This window comes from Cibotium barometz, chromosome 27 (assembly GCF_041138505.1).
Source record: "Cibotium barometz isolate CiBa-2024 chromosome 27, ASM4113850v1, whole genome shotgun sequence".
In the NCBI taxonomy this organism is placed as follows: Eukaryota; Viridiplantae; Streptophyta; class Polypodiopsida; order Cyatheales; family Cibotiaceae; genus Cibotium; species Cibotium barometz.
In genome coordinates, this window is record NC_141072.1 from 10,783,335 (window position 1) to 10,806,515 (window position 23,181).

A 23,181-nucleotide genomic window follows, 5' to 3' on the forward strand; every position below is an offset into this window, starting at 1 on the left:
TTCTTGAGTACCATGCCCTGGGAGCTTGCTTTAAGCCATATAACGCCTTTTTAAGCTTGCACACAAGCTTTTCCTTGCCTTTGATTTCAAAGCCTTGTGGCTGTTGCACATACACCTCCTCTTCAAGGATGCCATTGAGAAATGCAGACTTGACATCCATTTGTGCGACAGACCACCCATGATGAGTAGCCACCGCCAAAACCAATCGTATGGTTGTCATCTTTGCAACTGGAGCAAATGTCTCCTCATAATCAATTCCTTCTTGTTGCACATAACCTTTTGCAACTAGCCTTGCCTTGTACTTGTCCAAGGTTCCATCTGCCTTGTACTTTATCCTGTAAACCCACTTAGTACCAATGGTCTGCTTCCCATGAGGTAACTCAACAAGAGTCCAAGTGTTATTCTTCATAATAGAAGAGTATTCTTCTTCCATTGCTTCTTTCCATTTGCTGTTTTTTATTGCTTCAGAAAATGAAGTGGGTTCATCATTAGAAAGAACTTTTGCCATCAAAGAAAAGTTCACATGAGTCATACCTTTGTCTTTGATTCTTTGTGATCTCCGCAGCCCATCATTGCTACTTTCAGCTGATTCCAAAGTACTACCATCTTCAATGGTTTTAATGTACCATCTAGGCAATTTCTTCACACTTTGTGAATTGTCTGCATCAACATCTTCCATGGGAACTACATGTGGACTGTTTGGGGCTGATTCATGCACATCTGGAGGCTGAATACCATCATTCATACCTGCTGGTCTGTTTTGGACAGCCTTGAATCCTTCATCTTTCATGTCTCCTGTCTCTTCATTAACCTCAAAGAAGATAAGAGGATCTTCATCCTCCTCCACCAAATGAAAATCAGCACTATTCTTTGTCTCATCAAACAATACATCTCGTGTGAGTAGAACTTTCTGACTCACAGGATCATAAAGTTTATAAGCCTTTGAACATGTTGCATATCCAATAAAGATACACTTAATTGATTTATCATCCAATTTCTGCCTGTTTTGCTTGTGCACATGAGCATATGCCAAGCATCCAAACACACGAAGATGAGACACATTTGGTTTCTTACCATAATAAACTTCCTCTGGAGTCATACCATCAAGTGCTTTTGTTGGAGATCTATTTTGCAAATACATGGCTGTGTGAACAGCCTCTGCCCAAAACTTACGTCCCAATCCTGAATCTTTGAGCATACATCTTGCTCCTTCCACCACAGTGCGATTCTTTCTTTCCGCTACTCCATTTTGTTGAGGGCTATAAGCTGTAGTAAGTTGATGAAACATACCACTTTCATTGCATAACAAATCAAACTCATTTGACATAAACTCACCTCCTCTGTCTGTGCAGAGAGTCTTCACTTTCATACCGGTTTCATTTCCCACATGAGATTTCCATTGCTTGAACACATCAAGAGTTTCACTCTTACTTGTGAGAAAGTACAGCCAGCACTTGCGTGAATAATCATCAATAAGAGACATAAAATAACGTGATCCACCAAGTGAATTCACTTGAGCCGGTCCCCATAAATCACAATGTATCAATTCAAGAATATGAGTTGCTCTCCATGAGCTTGCTTTTGGAAATGGAGTCCTTGCATGCTTGCCCAAGGCACAAGGCTCACATATACCCGGAATCTCACCAATCTTTGGAATTCCTGTGACCAAGCCATTGTCAAATAAATACTTAAGTGCTTTCATATTTAGATGACCATACCTCCTATGCCAAAGCTGAGAGGTTTGCTCCGTTTGAGACATCAATACTTGCTGGTCACACATTGTAATGAGCTTGTACAGCCTGTCATTGCTTCGTATGCCACGAGCAACTTCTTTTCCCTCATTCTTGAGGTCTTTAATAATGAAGTACTCCTTGAAAAACTCAACACTCATGTGCTGATCTGTTATGCAGCCCACAGAAAGCAAATTTCTTGCCAAATTAGGAATCCATAAGACATTTTTGAGAGTACCAATCTCACCATTTTTGAGCTTGATAGGTATGTCGCCATATCCTTGAATGTTTTGAGTGGAATCATCACCCAAAACTACTTTATTACTGCCTTCTTCATCAACATATTGAGAAAACCAATCACCATTGCCGGTCATATGAGCCGTGGCACCCAAATCAACATACCATTCCCCACGATAGTGGGACTGATTTGTATGACCAGCCATCAACAAAAACTCATCCTTGCTTTTTCTTTCATCATTCTGATTTCCTTCACCCACAAAGTTGTTGCTATTTTGCCTTTGCCAATTTGAGAAGCCTCTGCCTCTCCCTCTTGTTTGTTGTGCATGCTGTTTTATGCGACATTCACTCTCCACATGACCATCTTTTCCACAATAGTAACACGGGCCTCTTCTTGAAGTATAGGAGCTGCGTCCTCTTCCACGAAAGTTGCCTCTATATCCTCCTCTTCCTCGAGGGGTAAATGGCCTTCTTTCTTGATAGGAGTTTGAATCTCCCCCTTCTTCATGGCTGCCCTGATTTTGCCTTTCATTATTCCGATTCCATCCACCTCTTCCACGGCCACGCCATGGTCTTCCTCTCACGGTGAATGCTTCATCTTTATTCTTGGAACTCTTCATTCCGCTTCCTTGTCTTCTTAACTCTTCTTGTAACAAGAGAGCACTCAACTCCTCAAAGCTAGGAGTAGTCTCCCTCACCATAAGTGAAGTCACCAAGTGTTGCCATGGTGAATTGCTTTCATTCATGGTAAGCCCATTCATGGCTATGCTTACCATATCCACATCTGTTACCACTTCATCCACTGAGAGCAATTGGTCAGTGATATCCTTCAAACGAGTCAAATAAGTAGTGATTTGCTCATTTGGTTCCTTCTTAAAAGCATGCAACTTTTGTTTAAGAAACAACAACCTTGTTGTATTTACCGATTCAAAGAGAGTTTGAAGGATTGTCCATGCTTCATCTGGAGTTGTAGCACCACTTATTTGAGGAATGATGCTGTCCTTCACATTCATGTTGATATAACAAAGAGCTTGTTGAGCCCTTTTATCAAATTTTGCTTGAACTTCAAGTTCATCTTCATACCTTTTGTCCTCAGCCCTTTTCTCTTGAGGTGTCATACTAGGCACCATAACTGGCTTCATCACATCAGGTCTCCCATCTTTGCCTTCTACAATCTCCCACAAGTCTTTCAACTTCAAGAGATTCTTCATCTTAAACTTCCAAATTGGATAGTTTTTGCCATCAAGCTTTCCACTTTCTGGGAGCACAAAATCAACCTTGCTGTCCGCCATTTTTACTGAATTTCAGCAAGCAACAAATTAGAATAATCACCCCAAAAATGCACTTCAAACACACAGCAAATACCTTGCTGTTTTGGGGTCTTCAAATCCTCAATTTAGAGGTCTTTGGCTGGTCTTTTGGGCTGTAAATCTTCTACACTTTCATGCCTTCTTCATTGCTGGTCATGCATGCCATTGGTCCTCTTCCCGGGCAGTCTTTTACATGCAAAGTTCTTCAAACCTTCAAGATGCTTGTCTTGCACAAGCACATGGATTGTGGACAGCAGCACATTGCTTCCATCTTTGACCTAAAATCAGGTCCCATCTTCAAGAATTCATTCAATGGACACTTTCTAGTTGAAGTGCCTCCTCTTGCCTTGAAAAATCAGCAATTAATTGACCAATTTGTCAACATAGGCATGGCTGGAGCAGCAATCTTCTCTTGGACAGCAACTTGGGCATCATTTGCCTCAACATTCTCCATGTTTTGGAAACCCATTGATAGGGCCATCAATTAATCATTCATTTGCCCCGATTTGGGCAAGTTTTCCATCAATTTTGGAAGACAAAACAGGGCTGAAACCCTAATTTTAGATTTTTCATACCTTCAATTGAGAAATTGGCATTGTTTTTGGGGCTGACTTGCAGATTTTTTAGGGCTGAATCATCTCCAAGCAGGCCTTCATGAAATCGCCTCTTTATGGGGCTGATTTCTCCATTTTTCTGCATCAAATCTGGTCGCCCCTCTTCTCTGGTGCAGGCTGGTTCAAATCGCCTCTTCACTGGGCATCCTATGGGCTTGAATTAGGGTTTTTAACCCTCTAATTCATTGCAGGTCTCTCCTGGGCAGAAATCGATTGCATCATGGCTCTCCAATTCCCACGAATATGCTGTCTCTAGACTCCCCTTCTTCTCCTCTACACGATTTGCTCTGATACCATGAAAATGTGCAAGAAATGGGTGCTGAAATGTGCATTAGGATCACACGTGAGAGAGAGAAGGAAGAGAGAGAGAAATGTGAGAATGGAGGGGGCGTGGTGAATCCCACGATCAGCCCCCTTTATTCATGTTAATAAAATTAAAAATATACATGTCCTTTGGTTACATCATTATTTGTACCTTAATGTTTGGTACATACTTTGTTCATCATCTAAATAAATGTCTTTGTGCACAAATGTGCACCTAGATTGATTTCATTATTTCTAACATTTTCTACACCAAGGCGGTTCCTCTTCTTTGATGCAATATGGCTATAAGAACTCCAAAGCTGCTCCAAACAAGAGAAGCTTACAGCTTGGCTGAGAATGCGAATAGCCAAGTGTTGCAGCTCAGGCCCATCTGAACCATAGTCTTCCCACCACAAAGCAGCCCCAACCTTCAACCTATCCTCTTGTGCATCCGCACAACCAAAAGCACCACGAAAGGACCTGTATGCAGCAAGGTGGTCTCTGATTTTGCGCCTAATGCCTCCATCTGGCACTAGATGATCCAAGATACGCCTCCAACCATCACTGACCTCTCTGTCACTCTCCTGTCCATTACCCTGAAACTCAGGGTCCACCATATATGCAGTTGCATGCATAGGAGAGGCATAGGAGTTCCACCTCGTCACACATAAGGAATGAATCTCCTCGTATCTGTCCTCATCGGGCTCTAACTCTTGCAACTTCTCTATCCATTGCCTCATACACCTTCCCGATGCATGGCTGTATAGCATCTACAAGCCTCAACAAGTGGACAATAGGCCTCACCATAGCATCAATGCGTTTCACATCCTCCCAAAAGGAAGTGCTCCTTGCATAATATGCCTATGGCTGTTGAAGCCAATGCAAAAGTGGTGAACTCGTCACTGATGAAGAGCTGCCTCAATGCACCACTGCACTCCCTCAAGCGGGCCAGCATCAAGAAGTTGAAGGCAAATCGGGTGTCTAAGTATTTGAGAAGTGAGAGCCTTGATTTCTTGGAGAACTCGTGGCGGAGAAACTGGTGGTTCAAGACAAATGTGACCATTTGATTGGCCTCCTGAATGATTGGCTCAATCCATGCCATCTTTCCAATATCCTTTAAAAGATTGTTCAAACAATGTGCCATACAATATGACACAGTCATGTGTGGATACATGCCCTCAATAATAGCTCCAGGTGCCCTATTTGCAGCTTCGCCATCTGCAACAAAACCCACCACACATTCCGGGCCCATGAGCTCAATGCCACTTGCCCACTCTACTGCAAGCACGTCTGCACTCTTCCCTGTCCCTGAGGCATCATGTGAAGCAATAAAGTACATCTCGCCACGGGAATATGCAACGAGACCATGGATGGACCGCTTTCGTGTGTCACTCCATCCATCTGCAATGAGTGACACTCCATTCTTTGCCCATAGCCACTTTGTGTTCTCTGCAGCTTGCTCGACAAGGCGCTTCTCCTTGTCGAGCTGAAACCGGCCTCTAGTATGAACCAAAGTGCGGTGGACTAGCAGTCACCCTTCCACTTGTAGTCTAGATTTGAAAACCAAAATAGATTGGAGCTAAAGTGCCCAAATCTGAAAACAAAGCGACACCTGTTGGCCCCAAAGCTTGGCACCCCTTGCGGTATTTCTTTATTCAATTTCAAAAGTATGAAAGGTTGAGTACAACAAAATCAGCCAAGAGATTACACCTGTATGTCCAATCTGACAGCCCACAATACCTCTTAGCACAGAGGATTCACACACACAGATCTGTGTCTCAAAGCAACACACTGTGCCTCCCTCTGATCAGCCAAGACCACTAAGCAGGGCAGCCATGAGCATACATCTGGCATATCTCAAGCACATGATTCAACATCTCAGCTCATACATACATTCACTGTTCAATCTCTGTCTCCACCCTTTTCAATCTGCCATACCCCTCCTCTCACAAGGGGCCAGATAGCTCAAATCTGCAACAGACATAAGGCAATAGAAAGAGAGCTAGATGAACAGACGCAGAGCTTACCAAAATCAGCTCGTGGATCTGCACCGGAGGAAGTGACGGTACCAATCTGTACTTGCAGACACTTGCTTCAGCAATCCTGCTTCACACGTGTGAGTGTACTTGTCTGTACCTTCCTCTCTGCATCCACTTCAATGCTGTACCTGCAGCCCTTTGATGCTGCACCGGCTGTACCACGATATACTCCGCCTGTACCAAGGAGAGCACCGCCTGCAACTGTACGGCTCAGTCTGTACCAGAAAGTACGCCGCCTGCAGCTGTAATGATGCGCCTGCTCCTGCTGTACCCGACTGTACCTGAAAGTACAGTTCTGTGCCTGCTGTACGGCCACCTGTCAGCAGTCGTCAGGTGACTGTACCTGCTGTACGGCTTCTGTCAGAGTAGTTCTGTCCTGTCCGTACACCCGTCCGTACAACTGTACCTACAACAGAACTTGCAGCAGCAATTCTGCACCTGTGCGCCGCCTGTACCAGCAGTTGTACCCGCAGCAACACCTGTGCGCAGCCTGTACCAGAGAGTGTACCTGCAGCAGCTTGTCCGTACAGAGCTGTACGGCTGGTTTGCACAGAGAAAACAACAGCCAGAAGTCTGCAGCAGCCGACCAGCTCTCTTCTTGCTTTTCCACGCTTCCCAACAGCACGTATGCTCCACGTTTCTTTTTCCCAAAAAGAAGAGAGAGAGAGTGTAGAGAGAGAGGCATGCACTCCAAAAGTGGAGTTGCCCCCTCCCCATAATAATCCTAGGGCCCCCAACTTTAATTGTTATTAAAGTTCCCTAGGGGCCACTAAGGCCTAGGGGCAACCATTCATAAAACATTAAAATATTAATGTTCTAGTTCCCCCCTTCACACCTAGGGATGTCCACACATCATTAACTCTGTCCGGGCACCCCCCATGTGAATCATTCAATATTTTGACTCAGCAACCACCATGCCCACACTTGTGCTGTTCCATTTTCACAGGGCCGTGACATACCCCCCTCTTGAAAAATGGTAAGCGTCCTCGATTGCATTCTGGTGATACAGCAAAATATCCAAAGTGAAATATACAAGATCAACGTCCCAATCTCTCTAAGCCATGCACATGTATCAACATTCACTGCAAACCAATGGCATAGTAATAGTCCAAGTTGTATACCACTGTGAACCATACACAACCACAAAATCCCATGTGACTAGTACACATATATCATAGAAGTCCCATAAACAGATGTACTGTCAGCCATCAGTACCTTCGGGTGAGATAAAAACTGCACCAAGCGACCTCTAGATGTCATCTGAGCCTATCTGTATCAAGGGAGTGGAGGTGCTACCCCCCTCTTGAGCATTAGGTAATGCTCCAGACCCATGCTCTGCTGAACCTGAATGAGCCACAACAAGAGTCGGCTCTAACTCAAAGGCGTCGAGATAAAGCTGCAAAACCTGAGGTGAATCTGTTAAGTCACCTTCCTCCATCCACTTCGCATCCATCGGTGAATAGTTCTTGAACTTCACAAGATAGCGACGGGAAACTTTACCTCGTACCTTTCTTTCCTTATGTGCCAGTATCTGCTCTGGAATAAGAACCTCATCAAGTTCCTCAACTTCTGGTTGAGCCTCATCTGATACATTCTCAGGCACATCCCCACGGAAAGGTCTAAGGAGACTCACGTGAAAAGCATTGTGAATCCGCCAGTGATCTGGTAGCTTCAAACGATAGGCTACCTCACCAATCTTTTCCAATACCTGAAAAGGCCCATAATAACGCATGCTTAACTTAGGGAATAAGCGCTCTTTACCCTTCATCTTCTTGAGTCTAGCCTTTTCAAAACGCAAAAGAACCCAATCACCCAATGCAAACTCTAAAGCACGTCTGTGACGGTCTGCGGCTTTCTTTTGCTTCTGCTGAGTTTTCTGGAGTGCCAACTTAACTCTCCGATAAGCCTCATCCATACTCTCCACATACTGATCAGCCTCAAAGATCTTATCCTTTGTATGCAAAATGGGTGGTACCTTCTTCCCTCCTTCCACAATCTCAAAAGGCGCCTTGCCTGTCGAGGTATGTACAATGTTGTTATATGCAAACTCCACCAAAGGAAGATACTTTTCCCATTGTTGCTTGTGCTCTGACACATAACACTTGAGAAGATCCAACACTGTAGAGTTAGCCTCTTCTGACTGACCATCTGTTTGCGGATGAAATGACGATGAAAACTTGAGAGTTGTACCCATGTTGTCAAACAACCCTCTCCAGAACAAACTCGTCATCCGTGGATCACGGTCACTAATGATAGACGTAGGCAAGCCATGATACTTGAAGATGTTCGCCATGAACAACTTCACCATATGATCCACTTTGATCGTCTTACGCACGGAAATGAAATGAGCCTGCTTACTGAACCTGCATATGATAGTCCAAATGCCATCATTGCCCGTTTGTGTCCGTCGAAGATCAAATATAAAATCCATGGCAATGCTCTCCCAAGGTCTATCTGGAATAGGTAAAGGCTATAATAACCCTGGTGTCTTCTGACGGTCAAACTTTACCTTCTGACATACGATGCATTGCCTCACAAAGGCATCAACATCTCTTCTCAAGGTTGGCCAATAAAAGAAAGTCTCCACTGCTTTTATCGTGGCGTCAATACCTCTATGACCTGCATACGGTGGAGCATGACTTTCAATCATAACCTTGAGTCGCAATGGCCTGGTAACACAGTCTGCCATGCATCAATAAAAATCCATCTCTGAGAGTATAATGCTCATGCCGCTGACCCTTAGACATCTGATCAAGTCTCCACTGCTCTTTCATTTCATCAAGCTCATACAACCTTTCCAAGTCCTCTCATGGGCATACTGCTCTTTCATTTCATCAAGCTCATGATGATAAGCAAGTGAAACTGCAGAGACCTGTGGCTTGCGTGACAAAGCATCCGCCACTACATTCTTTTTGCTTTCCACATGCACAATCTGGAAGTGAAACATAGACAAAAAGTTTGCCCATCGCATATGCTTCTCTGAAAGCTTAGTTTGCGTGAGGAAATACGCAAGGTCTGATGATCTGTCTGTACAGTGAAAGTAGTGTTTCCATGTAGAAAGAGCGTGAATTACAGCCAACATCTCTTTCTCATCAACCTGTAAATGCTTCTCGGCATCTTGCAATATTCTACTCTCATAGGCTATCACATGTCCCTCTTGCATGAGAACTGCACCAATGCTACTTCCGCATGCATCACACTGGACAATAAAAGCCTTTCGGAGGTCCGGTAGCACCAATACTGGATCCGAAGTAAGCTTTTCTTTGAGCTTTTTGAATGCTGTAATTTCCCGATCAGCCCATCTAAACGGAGTTGCCTTCTTTGTCAAGGCATGAAGAGGCGAAGCAATTTCAGCAAAGTACCGTATGTAACGCCTGTAGTGGGAACACAATCCTAGAAAGCTGCGTACATCATGCACGGTCCTCAAATCTGGCCAATTAAGAATTGCTTCCACCTTTGCTGGATCCATACGGACTCCATGCTTAGACACAATATGCCGCAAGAAATGTATCTCCTGCAAAAAGAACTCACTCTTCTTGCCATTAACAACCAGCCTATGGTTCCTGAGTTCTGCAAACACAATGGCCAAATGCCTTCTATGCTCTTCCTCAGTTTGTGAATGCACAATCATATCATCAAAGAAAGTGCCCACAAACTCTCTATGAGGCCTGAAAATCATGTCCATCATTCTATTAAATGTGGCAGGCGCATTTGTCAAACCAAAGGGCATAACCAAGAACTCATACAATCCAAACGTTGGGCATTGGCAGCTTCTTATACTCGTCTCTGAAGACCCTTTAGCATCACGTGAAGCATGCCCAGATTTTTCAGCTTTCTTGCTCAAGTTTTTACTGCCTTTAAACCCAGATGATCCTCCAGTGAGTAACGCATTAGCTGTCATAGCATGTTCAATCATCTGTGACATGTTCGTTACTCTTGTCTTGATACAATAATCTCGCACCTCTTTGGGCAGCCCACAACAATACTTCTCTACCTGCTCAGACAATGGCACTGCACGGTATGAAGTCACTGGGAGTAAAGCTTCCCAAAACTTCTTGTTATAATCTTCCAAATTTTCACATTTTGAAGTATCCAACTTGTGCCATGCGGTCATAACATCCACCTCAAATGTAGATGTGAGCCATACGGAAGAGAAGACCTGTTTAAATTGTACCCAAGTAGTGGGTGCTATGCCCTGCAAAAGAAGAGTAGACCACCACTGCAAAGCATTGCCCTTGAGAAAAGTGGCAGCTTTCCTCACCTTAGAGGACTCTGTGTAATTCCCACCAGAAAAAGCAGCATCAAACTGCTGTAAAAAGGTGAGTGCTTTAAGTTTATCTTTGGCCCCACTGAATGTATCAAACTTCACTGCAGCTCCCCCTTCCTTGTAATCCTTCGCCTTTCCCATAGGCGTTAGATTATCATATGGAAGTGGCTTTGCAAGATTGCTGCCCCCAACATTCATGCCCATCATTGGGTCAACATTACCCATTCCCACACCTGGCATACCATACATTCCAGCCATGTTTCCAAACATTCCCTTATGCATACCTGGCTGCATGCCACCATACATATTGCCTTGCATTCCAGGTTGCATGCCTCCAAACATATTTCCTTGCATACCGGACTGCATACCACCATACATATTCCCCTGCATACCAGGCTGAAAATTAGCTCCAAAAGGCCCTGGCATACCCATGCCTCCCTGAGGATAACCCCCAGTCATAGATTGGAACACCGAGCCACCACCAAAATAACCTGGATGCATATTCTGCTGAGGAATTGATGGCTGTCCAAAGAAGGAACTCTGTGAGTTTGCACCATAAGCATGCTGCATGTTCGGAAACTGGCCAAAAGACGGATCCTGTGGGATGGCACAACTATGACCCTGAGGAAGGTTCTTAGAACGAACCTTCTTCTTCTTTTTCTCGGGCTCTGTACGGGATCTCATAAATTCAACAAACCTCTCACTCTGAGTGAGCTGCATAAATACATCCATAACACCAGCCAAACGATCTTTAAACCGAGCATCATCATCCTCTTTACCAAGTACATCTTCTGCCTGTGTTACATCCTCATATTGCTCAACTTCTGCAACCTGTTCTCCTGCATGAATATCCTCAGATACATCTCTCTCAGGAGAGGTCTCTTGCTCTTCCTCTTCATGATAGAAGTACTCATCCTCTGTATCAGACATGGTTGCTGAATTTTTCAGCGATGGCTTTCCTCGAGGCAACCACGAGCTCACCCCCTTTAGAAAGTTGATGATTGGTCCTGGCAACGGAACCTTGAAACCGGCCTCTGGTATGAACCAAAGTGCGGTGGACTAGCAATCACCCTTCCACTTGTAGTCTAGATTTGAAAACCAAAATAGATTGGAGCTAAAGTGCCCAAATCTGAAAACAAAGCGACACCTGTTGGCCCCAAAGCTTGGCGCCCCTTGCGGTATTTCTTTATTCAATTTTAAAAGTATGAAAGGCTGAGTACAACAAAATCAGCCAAGAGATTACACCTGTATGTCCAATCTGACAGCCCACAATACCTCTTAGCACAGAGGATTCACACACACAGATCTGTGTCTCAAAGCAACACACTGTGCCTCCCTCTGATCAGCCAAGACCACTAAGCAGGGCAGCCATGAGCATACATCTGGCATATCTCAAGCACATGATTCAACATCTCAGCTCATACATACATTCACTGTTCAATCTCTGTCTCCACCCTTTTCAATCTGCCATACCCCTCCTCTCACAAGGGGCCAAATAGCTCAAATCTGCAACAGACATAAGGCAATAGAAAGAGAGATAGATGAACAGATGTAGAGCTTACCAAAATCAGCTCGTGGATTTGCACCGAAGGAAGTAACGGTACCAATCTGTACTTGCAGACACTTGCTTTAGCAATCCTGCTTCACACGTGTGAGTGTACTTGTCTGTACCTTCCTCTCTGCATCCACTTCAATGCTATACCTGCAGCCCTTTGATGCTGCACCGGCTATACCACGATATACTCCGCCTGTACCAAGGAGAGCGCCGCCTGCAGCTGTACGGCTCAGTCTGTACCAGAAAGTACGCTGCCTGCAGCTGTAATGATGCGCCTGCTCCTGCTGTACCCGACTGTACCTGAAAGTACAATTCTGTACCTGCTGTACGGCCACCTGTCAGCAGTCGTACATGTGACTGTACCTGCTGTACGGTTTCTGTCATAGTGTTTCTGTCTTGTCCGTACAGCTGTACCTGCAACAGAACCTGCAGCAGCAGTTCTGCACCTGTGCGCAACCTGTACCAGCAGTTGTACCCGCAGCAACACCTGTGCGCAGCCTGTACCAGAGAGTGTAACTGCAACAGCCTGTCCGTACAGAGCTGTACGGCTGGTTTGCACAGAGAAAACAGCAGCCAGAATTCTGCAGCAGCCGACCAGCTCTCTTCTTGCTTTTCCACGCTTCCCAACAGCACGTATGCTCCACGTTTCTTTTTCCCAAAAAGAAGAGAGAGAGAGTGTAGAGAGAGAGGCATGCACTCCAAAAGTGGAGTTGCCCCCTCCCCATAATAATCCTAGGGCCCCCAACTTTAATTGTTATTAAAGTTCCCTAGGGGCCACTAAGGCCTAGGGACAACCATTCATAAAACATTAAAATATTAATGTTCTAGTTCCCCCCTTCACACCTAGGGATGTCCACACATCATTAACTCTGTCCGGGCACCCCCCCATGTGAATCATTCAATATTTTGACTCAGCAACCACCATGCCCACACTTGTGCTGTTCCATTTTCACAGGGCCATGACACGAGCAATGTGGTGTGCAGAGACTCCGATGATGAGGGGGTGTAGTTTGGACCATACTGCCCAATCCTCTTCACCATAGCCTTGAAGTACTCGGATCTGATTACAAAAAGAAACAAGTGAACTTTCAAGAATGAAACTTAGAAAAATCATGTCAAGAGGGAAGAGTCAAGGCTTACCTAGTAGTATGGAAAGCAATATGGTCATGGAAGAAGAAACGAGCCACAGCTGTATCAACCTCTTCCTTCTTCTTAGGATCCCAACTTCCCTCGAGTGTACTCTGTCGCCGCGCGGGTGTGGGCATCACAAAGGAACCTACACCATGTGGCCGTGGTGTAGATGTGGTAGATGCACCCCCTGACCCTGAAACAGACCCCTCAAGTGGTGTCACAAATGCTGCAAGATCCACAGCCACACGTGCCGGCCTTGCAGCCCTCAAAGCCTCATGCCCGGCAATGCGCTCGAGAAGCTCCCTTCTCTTCTCCGATGTGATTCCCGTGCAAAATCGAACCTCGTGCCCGGACTCATGCATAAGGTGGGCTCTCACTTTGTCTAACCCACTCGTCCGCCTATAGGGGCAAAGCTTGCAAGACCACGGGCGTGAACCTCCTCCACCTCCAAGGCGGTTGGCATTAACCTCTTCCCACCATGACCAACCATGCTTGTGAAGAAGATGCCATGAGAGGGGGTGAAAGTTGAGAGAGAGAGAGAGAGAGAGAGAGAGAGAGAGAGAGAGAGAGGCTAGAGCCTAGAGAAAGCTTGCGGGTTGAGACGAGAGAGAGAGAGAGAGAGAGAGAGAGAGAGAGTGGCCTGTGGGAGAGAAAGAGAGAGAGAGTGAGAGAGTGAGGCAGTGGGGCCTGGGCCCTGGGCACTGGGGGAGAGAGAGAGAGAGAGAGAGAGAGAGAGAGAGAGAGAGAGAGAGGCTAGAGCGCTTGTTGCTTAAGCCTTAAGCTCTAAAGTGGGGCGGTTGGCCAAGAGTGAGAGAGTGGGAGAGAGAGAGAGAGAGAGAGAGAGAGAGAGAGAGAGAGAGAGGAGAGCACAAGCCTTATAGGCTCATGGTGGTGCAGCCTTGCAGGTCATGGGTGATGGCAGCCAGGCCAACATGAGGAAAGCAACGGGTAGCCGCCAGCCACCAACGAGCAAAAGCAACAAGCAGAAGCGAAAAAAAACGGCAAAAAAACAAGGCGAAAAAAAAAACGAAAAATGGCGCGGGGGGGAAGCGAAAAAATGGCGCAAAAAAACAGTGAAAAAAAAAAGGTGCGCACGGCCATCCCATTCCAATCCCATCCCCGACATCCTTGTGTCTTTCTCCGAAAGAAATGGTGTAGATGGTCTTGGTTTTAGCCTCATCTCATGTAGCTGTTTTTTTTGTGTGGGGGGTTTTGTGTGGATAAGGTTTGGTGATGCCAATCAATCTTTGGTTTGTTGGATTGCACATGTGCATATATGTAAGTGCTAGGTTCAAATCTACCCACTCCCATAGTGAAAGTGATGGCATGTAATTTCAGAACCGGCTCTCTCGCAAAGAAAAAGTAACGGTAGGAAGGGCTTAGTGTGGTGTGTATGAAGGAGAATCCATGTGTGTAGTCGTTGTTCAATCCATATGTAGAAAAATGGCTTAAAGGATGTGTCACTTCACACTGCATGGAACACCCACTTGAGGAGGGAAAAAGCTTAAATGCAATAATAATGCAAAAGCAAAGGTTATTACTGTTCAAGTATAAATAATTGTTTTGACGAGTGGCAAATAAAGAAAATGGCTAGTTTTTGAGGAGGGCAAAAGCTTTAATGCAATAATAATGCAAAAGCCAAAGGTTATTACTGTTCAAGTAGAAATAATTGTTTTGACAAGTGGCAAATAAAGAAAATGGCTAGTTTTGTGAGCCACCTACATGTGAAGTTGATGGCAACTATAAGTGATGTAGATAAAGTGGTGGTGTATGACTAAGAGGGAAAACAAGCAGAACAGCACTACGGCAACCCTATCATGATTGCGCAGCAACTCTACAGACAAAAAAGTTGTGCACGTACGGCCTGCTCACGTGACTATATGGATTCCGTACAATGTACAGACAGCAACCCGGCAACAATGATGAATATCAAGCACTTGAGATATTTGATGATGATTTTACAAGGGACCAAGCCCATATATTTGCCTGTAAACTTTTCCCGCACATTACAATGATACAAGACTTAAAATAAAAGAGGTGTCCACACATTAATAAAGTGGCACGGGCAAACCTTTAAAAGTCACATATAAAGCGGGTTTTACAAGGTTCAAACAAATTACGACATTTACAATGAGTTTTTCCCTATTCAAAGCCGACACGTAAACATGTCAACAAACAAATTACTCCACACGACCTAGGACCGCCTACTTCTACGCATCCCCAGCTCCTCATATCGAAACATAACAAGCCACCCAAGCAACACATAGCATGCACATGCTCAAGTATGAATGTCCAATATCACACTTATGCAAGTGCAAAACACTCATGTAAGAAATCTCCGTTCACAATGCTTGTACCATCATGATTGGCAAAAAATAGCTTTCATCACAAAATGGGAAGCCTTTGCATCAAACGTCATGACCTTTGGCCCACGAGAATTCTCCTAATGCTTGTACCATCTTGAACTCGTCTACTTGCCCCTCCTATTGGCATAGATTGGCGTATTGTACCACTTGATCTATCTTGCCACCATGCTCTGGGAATAGTACCACATGAGCCACTAGCTGACCACTAAAGCTACTCTAAGGATCATACCACTTGAGTCCACTAGTGTAAACATATCCATGGATAAAATTGGCCAACAAATAACTTATATTAACAAACTAAAAATTATGGGGAGGACTAATCCAAAATGATGAGACGCACATACATGCATCTCCTCCAAACTCCTCCTTCGATTCTAAAGAAGCCTTCTCAAACTACTCCTCCAAGGTCCTCGAGCAATCCTTCGAGATGTAGTTGGTGGAGTCACACTTGAAACATCGACCGACTGGATGCTTGGCTCGAAACTTCTCCCGAGGGAATTGTGTCGACTGCAACACACTCCCACTAGATCTATTGTTATCGTCTATGGCCTTAACATCTCTTTTATTGGCATATATGCTATGAGTAGTGCCACATGTGAACATGGGCTAACCAAGGCGCTTTTCTCCCTTTGGGTTTTTCCCCTTGGATATTAGGTGTGATAGGACACCACTCATTTATTGCATTTTGATATTGTGGAGTCAACCCCCAAGCTCCACACACTTTTGTATCCTATCTTCTTTGAGCATCAATCACCATCTCTCTCTCTCGAGTGTGCTTGCTGCTGTGTACTTCAGTGTGTCTCTATTCTCCATGCAACCCTAACCCAACAGTGGTATCAAAGCTAGTTGTAGCCCTCTGCTCGTGGAGTTGTGCTCCCTGCCACCTCTGCTCCGCCAGCCCAGCGTCTCGCCGCCCGTTTCAGCCACCAACTCAAGCGGCACTAGTGAGGAGGGCTCCACCACCGCCCCGCCCATCGGCGGCGCTCGCACCAGAGGAGGCTTATGTAGCAGCGGGCGATTTTTCACAAATTTTAGTGCCTTCCTTCCATCACCGTATCGGTTCCGTCCGACATCCTCGCCGCCCAGACAGTCCCCATATACCGTCGTCGCCAGAGATATTCGCGTCGTCACCGACTTCACCCGACACCTTCCTTGCTTTGCCGTCTACACGCTACCATCTCCCCCACGCCGCCTACAGCTCACGCCTTCTGCACAAGCAACAGCTCATCGCCTTTTGCACAGTGCAGCCTGCCATCGCCTGCTCCAGTTGGAGTGCCATCTAGATCACCTCGCAGCCAGCTCCCAAACAGCTTGCCATCAACGTGCATCTGTATCTCTACATATCTTGCAAAATCAGGGTTCCGACTGGCCAGGTACTAATTTTTTGGTTCAGTTCAAGGGGCTTTTGTTCATTTCTTGCTTCATTGCAAAAATCGGGTGTAGGCAACAAGGCAGGGTAGCATTAGGATGCAGGACACACAAAAAATTTGGAGATTTTTCAAAATTTGTGTTTAATTGCACGATTGCAATTACAGGACACAGATCATTTTAGGACTTTTTTAAAATCAGTGCTTAATTGCACAATTAAAGCTCATTGGTACACATATTTTTAGGGCTTTTCTAAATTATGTGCAATTGACACATAAATCAGCCCATTGGTGCTCAGAAATTTGGGGATTTTCAGCATTGCTTATCTGCAGCCTTGTATTTGGGGCAAAAAATTTGCACAAGACTTTGTGGTTGCCTGGCATTGCACCCCGATGGCGGCGAGACAAGATGGAAAACAGCAAGAAGGTGGGAACGGGACGAAGGCGGAGATTGAGAGGCGCAAAGGAAAGGGAAGCACGAAGAGGCAGGTGGAGGGGTGGTGCACATGAACATGCCAAAGAAGGGGGGGGGGGGTGTCAATCAACTGTGCAGGGGAGACTCCAACTCCTTTTTTAAAGTGTTTTTTGTCATCCAATTCTTTATTACCATCGCCGACAACACAAGTGGAGGGCGAGACATGGGAAACAACATGAAGGTGGGGACAAGATGAAGGCGGAGATAGAGAGGCGTGAAGGAAAGGGGAGCATGAAGAGGTAAGAGGAAGGGGAGGAGGGGGTTGATCAACTACACGGGGGAGACTCCATTTCCTTTTTTAAATTGTTTTCTGTCGTCAAATGCTTATTACTATTGTATGCAAATTCAACTTGTTAAAGATACCTTTCCCAATCCAACTACCAAGACCTGTAGCATGTTCTCCAAACTATGAATAGTAAGCTCAGTTTGACGACCACCACTCTCTGGATGATCAAAGAAAAACATACTTTACCTAGTTTCCAATTTAGTGAATACCACTTGCCAAAATCCTCCGGCGACTGAGGCAAAAATAAAGCTGATATAACTATTCTACAAAAAAAGCGGCTAGCTCATGGCTCTTAATTGTAGACCGTATTGGAAGAAACCTTGCTATTTTGTTTAGTCTATCCATGACTACCCAAATAGCACCATGTCTCGGATTCGTTCAAGATAACCCAACGATAAAATCCATTGAGATACTTTGCTATTTCGCCTCTAGTATCGCTAGAGGATAAAGTAAACCACCTTGTCTAAGGTGATCAGCCCTTATTCACTTGCCACTAGAGTGAGGCCTCAACCCACCTCCCCTTGGATCCAGGACCACTTTGCATGCATGGATTTCCTCCACCACTTGGCATGCGTGGGTTGCCTCCACTTGGGTCCAAAAATTCCATTACCAAGTAGAAAAATCAACCAACAATGCAAGTATGCTATATTTTGCACAACATACTCATACATTGTTCTTACAAGAACTTTCAATCTTCATTTATACTTGAAAAAGAAAGTATCGGACTTATCCGGCCAACCTAATCGTAGGCCAGTACATCGGCCACCACCACACTCCTCTTATTCTTGTTTTACTCCACGACGCTTGGACTATAGGGTTAACCCAACCAAGAAGAAGAAGCCGGACACCTCGGGGCCGCTTCATTTGAGGACCTCCCACTACTGAGCCCGTTCACCCCCACGCCGCTTCCCCTAATATTATCTATTTCTCAATCCCGAAATCAAAAATTATAATTATATCCTCTTATAATGCTCAACTTGAGCATTTTTCTAGCTTGCTACCCCAAGCAAAATTCACAAGTTCAATTTTTACAAAAAAAGTGTCCTGTGAAAAGAAAATGAATGATATCATTTATTTCGGAGAGCGAGGGACCTTACAACTAGTTACACTTTCAATCCTTTGGATATAAGTTTGTACTTCTCTCAAATATCATACATGAAGCAACCACCTATAGTAGATTTAACTTGGGCAGTAGGTTAGGCCTCGTGTCACCATATTGTGGCCAAGACGTGGAACCGACTGTTAGGGATCCCAATTTAGGTTTCCCACTAAGCCAGTTCCATGCTCAAGAATACTTGCTATCTACAGGTTCTAGGAACGGAAACGTATACATTGCATAATGCATGTGCACACATCTCTGCTTGATTTCGCGCGACTTGTTTTCGTGTGACTGGTTGCTATGATGTATCCAGTTCACGGGCAGGGGACGACGCCCACCCCCATGAACCGTGCGAGTGCCCTGTATTTTGACATGGTTTGTGGCATGTGAACAAGTGGTAAGTAATAATTGAAACCCTTGTTTATTTTTCTAAAGGTTTTACAACCTTCGCTGTTCACATTCATTAAAGTTGGGCACTGGCCAATCAGTGGGGACCCATGTATGGGCAGCCCAACCTTTGGGCACCCTTTTGATCATGTGAACCCTCTTTATTGAGTGGGCACTAAAAGGAGGTGCCCACCTTTGTTTGAGGTGGGCTGTGCCACATGGCACATAAGAGTTGAACCCCTTCCACCTCCAACCCACCAATCTCACTCAACTCTCTCTCTCTCTCTCTCTCTCTCTCTCTCTCTCTCTCTCTCACGTTTTTGTGAAGGCGCATCTCTCCTGTCTGCAAATTGACATGTATTGAAGAGCTCCCATTGCTGCCGTACAGCTGAACCTTCTGTACCTGCTGTACTGTACTACTGTACCGACAGCACCTTCTGTACCTGCTGTTGTACTTGCTGCAGTACTGCTGTACCCAACTGCTGAACTGTACTGTATTTACTGTACCCAACTGCAGTACTGTACCTGCTGTGCCCGACTGCTGTATGTACTGTACTGGTGCTGTACCTGCTGTATCCGACTGCTGTACTTTGCCGAAAACCCTACTATGCCTACTGTACTTGCTGGAAACTCTACTGTACCTGCAGTACTTGCTGGAAACCCTACTGTACCTGCTGTACAGTCCACTGTACTGGTTGTATTTGCTGTAAAACCTATTGTACCTGCTGGGCTTACAGTAGTACCTGCTACACCAGGTGTGCTTGCTGTGAACTGGCTCCGTGTATACCTATTTGAGTACCTGGAATTGGAAACTGCATACTAGTACCTGTTCGTCTACTTGTACCTGTTCATGTGCATGTACATGTTTGTGTACTTGCACCAAGGAGGCTTGAGCCACCGTCTTTGCGAGGGTGTGAGCCAGGCTCTAGTACGAGAGCCCCTGTTTGTGCGTGGTCTTGGATTGATAGTTTCGTGTTCACTCCCCTCCAGGTGTATGAGTCTTGTGCCCAGGTTATTTTGACTCTTTCGGCAAGTCCAGCTTCGACAATCTACTCCCAACACACTCTCGATTGGGTAGCTTGTCTTCATATATGCATTTGCATTGGATTATCTGACTAGAAAGCCCTTGGAATCTTGTACACAGATTAAAATAGTCCAATAATATGGGTGGGTGGGGGGGCGGGGGGGGGGGGTTGGGTTGTCCTGTGCAGTGCTTGTCTCTTGCAGATTACCTTTTGCAGTGATGTATCTTTCAGATTCCTTTCAGTTGTTTTGCGCATTGTGGCTGTTACATTTTAAGTGTTGACGCGCATATTGTTCACGAGACAATGCCCAAGGACATTCACACCTCGCAGGTGTAGTTACAATGGTATCAGAGCATGGTTGTAAACTAGGTCGTTATAGATTATAGAGAAACATAACTTTAGAGGAAAGGTTCTCTTTCGACGGCACTTATGTTGGCAGCAGAATCTTCATGTCTATAATAATTTTGTATGTACTTTGTACCTTGCTACTCAAGACAAACGCACATTATTTTCTCATGAGTGAGAATTTTATCTCATACCAACCACCTTCTTAAGTTAGTGTATTCATAAAAACATTCCCATATCTTTCAAAAAACAAAAGACAATGGCACAGTAGGTGAAGTTTTTTTTAAAAACATGTCAGACATACCTCCAAATTTCCCGTAATAGGTGATTGATGCATATGACTATGCAACCACTTGCGTGTTTGCATGTGCTGTAGCCTAATGATTGCTCCATGAGAAATCGCAACACCTTGAAGAAAGGAGGAATCTTTTGCTGCTTTCACAACCTACACATTGAACTTAATCATGAGCCTCTTACTTTCCTCGCAAGACAAAAATGGAAAAAAGTTCTATATCATCAAATAACAAGTTAGTAATTTCCAACAAAATCTCTCTCTCTCTCTCTCTCTCTCTCTCTCTCTCTCTCTCTCTATATATATATATATATATATATATATATATATATATATATATGCTCCCAGCACTCCTGATTCCATTTCAGACTTGCAGAAGCAGTAAAGAAATCACAAGACAATGAAATAACACAAATCAAAAAGTAAACCAGAAGATGGATGCACAAGCCAAGGAGACCTTCACTTGAAAGGATACTATTAACATAACACCAAGCTAAGACAGATGAAGAGCGACAGAGGCAATCAAATTTAGATTTGTAGGCACAAGACAACAAGGGGAGACATTCCCATTAGACACCATGACCAAAGTTATGAGAGACACAGTGTCAACACCAAACAGCCATTGACAGAGTATGGTGTGTGAATAAGGATACCTCAAAAGAACACCCACTAGTGATTAAGTTTATAGATACAACAGCCTGTTTGGAGGTGCTCCATGAGAGGGCAACACTCTGAGATAATCAGACACTCTTCAATCAGCTTAAAGCTAGAGAGACACATGTGAGGAGAATGACCACAGTCTCTCGACTAGAGTGAGCCCCGGGCCTTATACAGCTAGCCTCAAGATAGAAGTAGTGCAGCTACTCTTTGACGGCCCCATGGAACAAAGTAAAAAGGACCTTCGTTGAGTCACCAAACGAGATAACCATGTCTGCTCGATGATATTATCCCTAGAGTTTTCTTCTCTAATTTAGTAGGATGCAATTTGAGTCTTTGATCTCCCGAACACAATATTTCATTTCTTGATGTTACTAAGTAACTGGTCTAAGCTTCACTGAAGAGTGGAAAATTGTCATTGTGATTGTGATCCAATGATTAAAAGGATGCTAAATAAAACTTGCCGATATTCCGAGTTATGCCTTGATATGTTTGGGCAAGAAGGTTTGCCAAACGATCAGAGAATCGATTGATAGGCTGAAAGGATTTTTACCCAGTAACTGTTGGAGTCCTCTACTCCTCCAAAACCAGTGACAGACTGTTGACCACTGCCCGATCCATAGGGTATATCGTGCGAATGCAGCCGATACTTAGTACGCTCGTGCATCAGCTTCACTACGCTCCCGTACGTCACCTGAACACAAACTCGATGCTTTAGACAGATAGGCCCTCCAGCTGCGCTGACGCGTAGACAAGGAAAAATAGATGTACATATCACCTCATTCAATGGCAAGACAGACTCGGAGGCGGAAGATTCACGAAATTGAAGCCCCGCCCATAGAACGGCGGCCGTTAGGCAGCAGAGGACAAAAGCCACCACTACAAGCACCACAAGAAGCCACCGGAAACTCCTCCTCTGGCGTTTACCAGAGGAGATGCGGACAGTGGACGGGACTGCTGTTACTCTTTTGGGGGTGCGCAGGTGGGAGGATGAGGGCCCTCCCCTAGCCCTAAGAGGATCAGCTGATCGAGAGGCCAGGGCGCCCGCCGTTGCCTGTGTCGCCGATGTGGCTGCAGAGTCGCCCACCTCGCAGGTGCTGTGCTTTCTTAAAGGACCGGCTAAAGCTGACAACGCATGTTTGTTGATTGAACCAATTAAATTTTGCCATATCACCAAGCCTCCACCACGTGTTTTCTTTGAATTGGTTTCTACGACAGGACACCCGGGCGTCGGGCAGCACTATATTTTGTAAAACAGCGTACAGCGTGGCCTTTTACAGCGTACAGCGTGGCCCGCTAGAGAAAAACTTTTTGTAAGATAAGTTTGAGTTCCTTTTCAAAATCTCATTATTAACCGGTTTTTATAACTAAAAATCTATATAAAAATCTATAAATTTCATCTGTTTTTGTAAAAATAAGAGTAAATTCAACCATTTTTTAAAAATTTAAATACACTAAAGCATGGTTTCTTTTTCTAGCATTGGCCCTACCTACGTTCTCTCTTTCTCTTTTTTTATTTTTTTAGCAAAACAAAAAACTTCTTTTAAAACTAATTCAATTCTCTCTCTCTCTCTCTCTTTCTTTCTCTTTTTTTTTTATTTTTTTAGCAAAACAAAAAACTTCTTTTAAAACTAATTCAATCAACTCTCTCTCTCCCCAATCTCTTTCTTCTCCTCTTTAAAAAAGGCTCTTTTTT

At 44.7% G+C, this 23,181-nt stretch overlaps 1 protein-coding gene across 1 annotated transcript in view; it reads right to left on the minus strand.

Annotated features, from left to right (window-relative positions):
• Positions 1 to 23,181, minus strand: part of LOC147623071 (uncharacterized) — a 72,406-nt gene that overhangs the window by 18,065 nt on the left and 31,160 nt on the right. Inside the window, exons 2-4 of the mRNA XM_086821727.1 lie at positions 22,264 to 22,725; positions 22,039 to 22,179; positions 20,841 to 20,981 (exon numbers count right to left, since the gene is read on the minus strand). Coding sequence (XP_086677853.1) covers positions 20,841 to 20,981; positions 22,039 to 22,179; positions 22,264 to 22,725 — 744 coding nt within the window. The remainder of the gene's footprint in view (positions 1 to 20,840; positions 20,982 to 22,038; positions 22,180 to 22,263; positions 22,726 to 23,181) is intronic.